The 8,773-nt window shown below is 43.4% G+C and overlaps 1 protein-coding gene across 4 annotated transcripts in view; it reads left to right on the forward strand.

The window, feature by feature from the left end:
- The window catches only part of palm1a (paralemmin 1a), a 42,086-nt gene extending 34,852 nt beyond the window's left edge, over window positions 1-7,234 (forward strand). For 2 of the 4 annotated variants that reach the window (XM_029121739.2, XM_010871319.4), the window contains 2 exons: window positions 3,204-3,335; window positions 4,684-7,234. In XM_029121739.2, the coding sequence (XP_028977572.1) occupies window positions 3,204-3,335; window positions 4,684-5,282 (731 nt within the window). In that variant the 3' untranslated portion in view covers window positions 5,283-7,234. The remainder of the gene's footprint in view (window positions 1-3,203; window positions 3,336-4,683) is intronic. The other 2 variants (XM_010871320.4, XM_010871321.4) reach the window with 1 other exon arrangement.
- Window positions 7,235-8,773: the final 1,539 nt, after the last annotated feature.

An 8,773-nucleotide genomic window follows, 5' to 3' on the forward strand; every position in this document is an offset into this window, starting at 1 on the left:
TATAAGGCTAACGATTAAAAGTGGGAAGCTTATAAGGCTAAACAGTGTGGTTAAGTGCTCAGTCATAGGCACGTGAGAAGAGAAGTGTTTTTAACCTGGATTAAAAAATACACATTTGGGGGCACGTCTAAGATCTTCTGGTAGTTTATTCCAGTTGTGTACAGCATAAGTGCTAAACGCAGCTTCTACATGTTTAGTTTGGACTCTGGGCTCTACTTGCTGACCTGTGTTCATGGATCTAAGAGCCTTGCTCGGTTTATATTCTGCAAACATATCAGAAGTGTATTTGGGAGATTTGTAAACTAAAAGCACCACTTTGAAATCTGTTCTGTAACTGACTGGAAGCCAATGCAAAGATTTAAGAACCGGAGTGATGTGCTCTGTTCTTTTGGTCTTGGTTAACATTCTTGCAGCAGCATTCTGAATCAGCTGCAGTTGTTTTACAGTCTTTTTCGGGAGTCCAGTTAAGAGGACAGTAGTCAACTCTACTAGAGATAAAAGCATGGATGTGCTTCTCTTGGTCTTTTTGGGACACCAAGCGTTTGTTACTTGCTATAATTTTTAGATGATAGAATGCTGTTTTGGTGACTTCTTTGATATGACTGTTAAATGTGAGGTCTGAGTCAATCAAAACACCAAGATTACGCACTTGATCCCTGGCTTTTAGGGCCAGAGAATCCAGCTCTTTACTAATACTTGTTCTTTTATTTTTGTTGCCAAACACAATAATCTGGTTTAATTGTAGACAATTTTGGTTCATCCAGGTATTTATGTGCTCTATACAGTGACAAAGAGAGTCTATTGAGTTGTTGTCATATGGTTCGAGAGCCATATATATTTGAGTATAATCGGCATAGCTGTGGTAGTTAATGTTGTTGTTCTGGAGAATTTGGCCCAGAGGTAGCATATAGAGATTGAACAGAAGCGATCCGAGAACTGATCCCTGTGGAACTCCGCATGTCATAGCCACCCTATCAGATTCATGATTACCAATGGTGACAAAGTAACTCCGGCCATCTAGATAAGATCTGAACCAATCCCAAACCAAACTGTCCCGGAGAGTCCTACCCAATTTTCCAGCCTATCTATAAGTGTTCTATGATCTACAGTATCAAATGCTGCACTGAGATCTAAGAGAACCAGAACTGTTATTTTATCAGAATCAGTATTCAGGCATATATCATTTAACACTTTAATCAGGGCCATTTCAGTACTGTGGTGAGGCCGGAAACCTGACAGAAATGTGTCTAAGAGACCGCTTGAGATCACAAAATTGCTGAGTTGATTGAAGACAACCTTCTCAATGATCTTGGCTATAAAAGGGAGATTTGATACAGGTCTATAGTTGTTCATTATAGATCCATCCAGTGTTTTTTAATAGGGGCTTAATGTTTTTAGAGACGTTGGGAAAATGCCTGATTGCAGAGAGCTATTAACTATTTGCTGTAGGTCCATTGTTATAGAGTAAAATAAAAAAAAAGTCTGATGGCAGTGTGTTGAGACAGCAAGTGGAAGCTTTTAGATGTCAAACTGTTTCTTCTAGGGATTTTTGATCAATTGTATTAAAATGCGACATAATAACCAAGTTATGTCTTGGTGGTCGTGGTGACGGTACAGAGTCCTTATTAGACTGGAGTCCTCTTCCACTCCTCCATGACGACATCACGGAGCTGGTGGATGTTAGAGACCTTGTGCTCCTTTACCTTCCTTTTGAGGATGCCCCACAGATGCTCAATAGGGGTTAGGTCTGGAGACATGCTTGGCCAGTCCATCACCTTTACCCTCAGCTTCCTTAGCAAGGCAGTGGTCGTCTTGGAGGTGTGTTTGGGGTCATTATTTTGTTGGAATACTGCCCTGCGTCCCAGTCTCCGAAGAGAGGGGATCATGCTCTGCTTCAGTATGTCACAGTACATGTTGGCATTCATGGTTCCCTCAAAGAACTATAGCCCCCCAGTGCCGGCAGCACTCATGCAGCCCCAGACCATGACACTCCCACCACCATGCTTGACTGTAGGCAAGACACACTTGTCTTTGTACTCACCTGGTTGCCGCCACACATGCCTGACACCACCTGAACCAAATAAGTTTATCTTGGTCTCATCAGACCACAGGACATGGTTCCAGTAATCCATGTCCTTAGTTTGCTTATCTTCAGCAAACTGTTTGTGGGCTTTCTTGTGCATCATCTTTAGAAGAGGATTCCTTCTAGGCCGACAGCCATGCAGACCAATTTGATGCAGTGTGCGGCGTATTGTCTGAGCACTGACAGGCTGACCCCCCATCCCTTCAACCTATGCAGCAATGCTGGCAGCACTAATACGTCTATTTCCCAAAAACAACTTCTGGATATGATGCTGAGCACGTGCACTCAACTTCTTTGGTCGACAATGGTGAGGCCTGTTCTGAGTGGAGCCTGTCCTGCAGCTCAGTTTCAGGGTCTTGGCCATCTTCTTATAGCCTAGGCCATCTTTATGTAGAGCAACAATTATTTTTTTCAGATCCTCAGAGAGTTCTTTGCCATGAGGTGCCATGTTGAACTTCCAGTTACCAGTATGAGGGAGTATGAGAGCGATAACACTAAATTTAACACACCTGCTCCCCATTCACACCTGAGACCTTGTAACACTAACGAGTCACATGACACCGGGGAGGGAAAATGGCTAATTGGGCCCACTTTGTTGCCAGCGGTTTAGACATTAATTGCTGTGTGTTGAGTTATTTTGAGGGGACAGCAAATGTACACTGTTATACAAGCTGTACACTCACTACTTTACATTGTAGCAAAGTGTCATTTCTTAAGTGTTGTCACATGAAAAGATATAATCAAATATTTCCAAAAATGTGAGGGGTGTACTCACTTTTGTAAGATACTGTATTTATATATATTGGTTGAGTACGGGCAGCCATTGACTTATGTTAACTGGTTAAATATGTCTTCTAATAGAACATTCTCGTTTGGTTGTTTAGAGGGGTTGTCTGAGAATACATAAGGGACTGTGAAACCTTTGAGTCTATTCTTGTTGACATTGATAGTAAACATCTTTGGTACATACTGTATGAGTGGGACAGAGGGTGTAGTGAGGAACGTCTAGATGTGTGAGAAGGCGAGTGTGCATGTGAGAGAGCCAGAGAGAAAGAGAGCGAGAGGAGAGACTTCTTCTGGGCCCTAACCTCTCCTCTGGTTGACACCCCCATGCTCCCAGCCATGTACTCAGTAGAGATCACCGTGGAGAGGGACAATGTCACGGGAGAGACTAAGGTGTTGTCCACCAACACCCTACTACCTGTTGACCTCTGCGGGCAAGGGGTCAAGGTGTATGAGGATTACCAGAAAGGTGATTTCCCAATGTGATGTCAGCGTGATGTCAGCGGCATAGAGATAGGCTCATGCAAGAAATGCCCAGCGAATGGCTTTATGAGAAGTGTTAGAAATATCGTGCGCTATATTAAAACATAGCTTTCACCATCATTGCAATTGAAAGGCCACATATTTGCCATCCAATTAGCGTCGTAATGCATTTTCACTTGGTTAGAAAAGCTTCCACATACTTTAATATTGATAATCATAAATAATTACTGTATATGATATGATTGGCTTGAATCTACCCATTGAAGGTAGGTAGATGTTACTACCTAGATATTACCACTTCTCGTAAAAGAACGAGAATATCAAGTATACGTCCCTAAGCGAAGAATGACACAGTGTTGCAGGGGGACCAGAAAAGCCAATAACTGTATTTCAGTGGTTTTATTTGTGAATGTGGCTTTTATGATTTGGTACAAAATATTCAAACCCATTTGAAATGGTCAGTTTGGTCTCCCAGTACCCAATGTGTTTGCATTCATTTGCTCATATCTGAAATCACAGTTGCCCAAACCCCGCCCCCTGCACCCATCCCCACTCTTCAGCACACGTCTTTGGGAGTACAGTGTTGGGTTTGGACCTCTTGGGACGGTTTCCAAGATCCAGATTGACCCTATTCCATATCAACCCTATTCTGGGACTGAAAAGTACTCTCAATACAGATTCTCTATTGGCTTCTAGTCCATGTCAGGAGAAGGCTTTAATCTGGGTCTGGGAAGCCAGCCAACAGTGCTTAAAGCTGGTAAGAATAATGCCCCGAAGGTCCTGGACGAACCCTCTGCTGCATCGTCAAAACGTAACGTTAACGGAAGCGATCCACCTCAGTATGGAGGCTGGACCTCGGCTCTCTCTCCTGGTCTTCTCTGTCCACCTCCTATTATAGATTTTGCTACTAGACACAGACAGCCAGAACCGGGGCTCCTGATCCAGCCAGCACCGGGGCTCCTGATCCAGCCAGCACCGGGGCTCCTATTCCAGCAGCTGTGGCATTTGCTTTGTTTTTTCTGCCAGCGCTCATTCAGCTGTTCTCCTGGTCTGCTTCTTGTGCTGCCCTGCTTCCTTTGCGAATGAACTGTGTCTGCCCTCACTGCTCAGCTTCAGCGCACGTCACCCTTCCCTGATTAGGGGGTTTGTGGGGAAAACAAGTAGAGCTAAAACAAGCATTCCTCTCTTTGTTTCTCAATGATCTTATGCAAATGTATGGGTGTAGGCCATAGGAACAGAACAGCATCAAATCCATTTTGTTAGAGTTTCAACAGTCGTTCTCCATGCTCTCATGAGGAATGTCCCCCCCCTGTTCCCCCCCCCCTCTCTTGTAGTGGTACATGAGGTGAACGGGGAGAACGGAGTCCACCAGCTCAGCGCCAGCGAGGTGGATGAGCTCATCCACAAAGCGGACGAGTCCATGATGAGTGACGTCACCACAGCCGGGGCCACGGCTCCAGTCGTCCCCGCCCACGCCGAGCTGGCCGCCGAGCAACCGGCCACGCCCCAGAAGGAGATCACGGGCATGGAGGCGAAGGCGGGTGGTGCCAGTCCCCAGTCGGGAGGAGGCGAGGTGGAGGCTAGCGCGGAGAACCCCGTCACCATGGTGTTCATGGGCTACCAGAGTGTGGAGGACGAGACGGAGACCAGTAAGGTGCTGGGTCTGGGGGGGACCGTCAAGGCGGAGCTGGTGGTCATCGAGGACGGCGCGGGCAAGAATGTGACGGTGGGCCCGCCTCCCGCTGCCGTCACCGTGACGGAGGGAGGGGTCAAGGAAGAGCGGTCGGCCCCACCCAACGGCAGCGCCGCCGACCCCGCCAAGATCCCCAAGGAGACGACCCCTGTGGGGGAGAAGGGGGGCGAGCCAGAGGGGGCCGCGACGGAGACCAACAACAAGGAGAAGCAGCCCTGCAAGTGCTGCATCATAATGTAACCCCCCCCCCCCCTCGGGGACCTGACCTTTCAAGGATAAATGATGACAACAACAACAACAACCGTATGGTCAAGAAAACCAACAACAACCCCCCCCCCCCCAACACTCCCAAACAAAAAAGGCATAAATGTTCTGTATCTTTTGATAGCCGGCTGTTGTTTTCCAACTTCATTTACATCTCTGTTTATATCTTTTCATTCTTTTTACTTTTGAGTTATTTTCGGTTTTGTTGTGACTAAAATGGATGCTTCCAATGGTGAGCAATCCCTGGGTTCCCACGCCTTGAGATTTCTGAGGGATTGATGAAGTGGTGATAGAAGAGGAAATTTAGAGGGGGGGGGGGGTGTGAGAGGAATGGCTTCCTTCACTCAGCCAGGATTGCCCAACAACCATCTCTTATACACTGTCATGAATTTTGTAATCCTAACTTTCTGTATGAAGGACAGATATATATATATATATATAATCTCTCTATATATATATCTCTATATATGAATTCTTTATTTTAAAGATATATTTATTTGACTTTTTATTTTTTTTAAAGCCCTCTGGAAACAGGTTTTTGACAAAAGCATGGTATATATTGTGCTTTTTATCCTTTGCTAGTGCATTTTAGATACGAACACGAGGAATTTTCTTTCTCAACACTTGTGTTGGAATATTTATAGCTGATAAAAAGCTGTGAGAGAATTCTCTTGGATTTTGTTTTCCAGAAAGAAAATAAAAAATTAAAGTGACTTTGGATTTTCTGAGACAGACACCCCACTACTAATTGGTGATATACTAAGAGATGTCAGTGAAAGTGAAAACAGTGTAAATTGTACCTGGGTGTGGTTAGGGTCTGTGCATGTATGCTTGTATGAGCAATGCATGAATGTGTATGCGTGCGTGTGCTTGAGTCTGTCTATGTGTGTTAGACTACAATGACCTCATTGGTCCTTATACCATACTACACTACCCAGAGTCCCCATCAGGTCTTTTCTTTCTGGAAGAAAAACAATCCACACCATTTTGCCGCAACCAAATCAAGTAGAGTAGTTCGACACTAGCAATCAATTTAATAACGTGTGAAAGTCTTTCATACCGAAGCTTGAGACTGATGAAATGAATGCCTTTGTGTAAGCCTTAATATTATTGTGATTCACTTCACCCCCATTTAACTACTTTACCCAGAATACACTACCCCTTTAAAATAAATAATGCTGATTACCTCTGCCTTTGTGATATCAGTATTAACTACTTTTCATTAATTTAAAGACATAATTCATCTTTGCCTTCTAACGTGATGACCTAGCTGCCAACAGCTTTTGAAATAACGGTCGGCCGTGACAGCCTCATGAAAGGCCCATTCAATATCCCAAAGAATTTTGTCTGGATAATGAGTACTGTGGAATTGGTTCATAGACCATAGTCCGTTACTAAAGACCTTGGCACACAAGCGAATGTACCAAACTGTGTTGAAAATACTGTTGTTGGGGGTCATATGCCCCCCCCCCAAGAGTTGGTTTCCTGTTTTCCAGTTTGGACGTGACGGCCAGGCCTTTGTTTTGTCATTCAGGGAAAACCAAACAGTTCAAGTAAGCCTATTCATCAAGCAAAACAGGGCATTTCAACATTTTTACATGCCTAGAAGTCAGAATCTCCCTCAAAAATCAAGTTCTCTCCAAATTCAATAACTTTTGTTTACTTACTTTTAGAGAAAAATCTGTGTATTTGCAGTGTGACCAGCTGCGTTTTACTTACCCCCAGCTTTTGTGTTGAGTGCCTCTAGCTGTAGCCATAAATTTTTTCCTTTTTGCTTATTTTTTACTTTTTGGAGCCACATTTCCAGCTGAGCTGAGAGTTACATTGTCATTGTTTGGTGCATTTTTTCCAGTGGTGAGTTGAGTCAGTTGAGTTGGATGTGTCAATCTAGGAGTTGGATCTTTTCAGCCAACACCCTGACAAAAAAATCAAAATGTACTTGTCGTGTGCTTTGTCAAAAACAGGGGTTGACTAAAAGTAAAATGCTTAGTTACCGGGCTTTTCCCGAACATTTAATTGTTGTTTTATTTGCATTCAAAATAAAACGTTGTTTTCAAAGATGGCTGTCTAGTGGATGGTCTGCATAATTATGCATATTGTCATTAGTGAATCTAAAAATTGGGCCCTCTCTTGCCAGAGGTTGGCCGTTCTTGCTTAATATAAACCTAATAGTCATGTAATAAAATAGAATAGATTCAATGGTTTGCCAATTCCCTTGAACACACCTCCTCCTGTGCATTTAGTATGAAGGAAGGAGGCCGGACAGCTTCCTCATTATGTAGTAAGTGATGAGAAACGTGACAAACTGCTGACTGTATTTACGAGTGGGTGCTGATCTTGATGGGGATACAGAAACTAGCGTCACACATCATACACGACAGTTTCATGGGTGTCAATCTAAAACGTGTCCCTCTGAAACTGTTTTCTGTCAGCTCAGGCATCTCTGAAAACCAGTCCTTGTTGAGTTGTATTCCTACACGTCTGAAACCAAACCTATGCAAGAACTTCCATGCAGGCATGCTAATGTTAGCCGAAGCATCATATCCTGTACATGTGGCATTTTAAAAGCATTAAACCACTGCCCACCATTACTTTGCCTGTTTATAAGACCATGTCTTTCCATTTGAGGAAACGGCTAGCTAATTGCAGATACGTCTGGCACTTGACATGGGTTAGGTTTGTCAATTTAAATTTGTAATGTAGTAGAAGAGTTCAATTATGTTGAGGGAATGGGGTGATAAATCATTGATACTGTATCGGGCTGCCGAAGTTTAAATATCAGTTTAGATATTATTTGCAGCAGGTTTTAAAGAAAATCACTGATATTTACATTTGCAATTGCAAAATGTGTAATAATCATTTGCTAGCCCAGCAAGCACTCCTCAGATGTATTTGAAGCATAAAATAGATGTCATGTTGTAAAGGTTTTTCTTAAATAGTGCAAAAATGATCTCAAAATGGAAAAACATAAACACTAAAAAACATCTGTGTTTTAATACAAACTGACTGTACAAATGCACTTTGCATGGCCAACCGACACTGATATGACAGTCCTGGTTAAAGAAATCACCAATGCCTTTATCCTGTAGTCAGAGCAAACACTGGTGTCCATCCACATTACAATGCCATATGGTAACAGTTACCAACATATTCATTATATTTCCTTTGAAACTGACTTTAGAAGAGGACGCCATGTCGGTCAACTTTGCTCTTTTGATACAGCCAACGTTACTACAGCCAGCATTAACAACTCTGAGTGTCCGAGTTAAAGATGCAGTCTGGGACTTTTGTGATGGAGAAACAAAAACATAAATGAACCTTGCGTTTTGGGCTGGATGTGTAAAATGTGGTTCACATGCACATCATCTACCATTAGAATCACTGCCAGCTGATTCTAATACTATCACATGTCAGGTAGCCACAAAATCCACGCCTGGAAGTGCTTGGTTTTCGGGACATGGGGCACA

Source organism: Esox lucius, chromosome 8, assembly GCF_011004845.1.
Source record: "Esox lucius isolate fEsoLuc1 chromosome 8, fEsoLuc1.pri, whole genome shotgun sequence".
Taxonomy (NCBI): domain Eukaryota; kingdom Metazoa; phylum Chordata; class Actinopteri; order Esociformes; family Esocidae; genus Esox; species Esox lucius.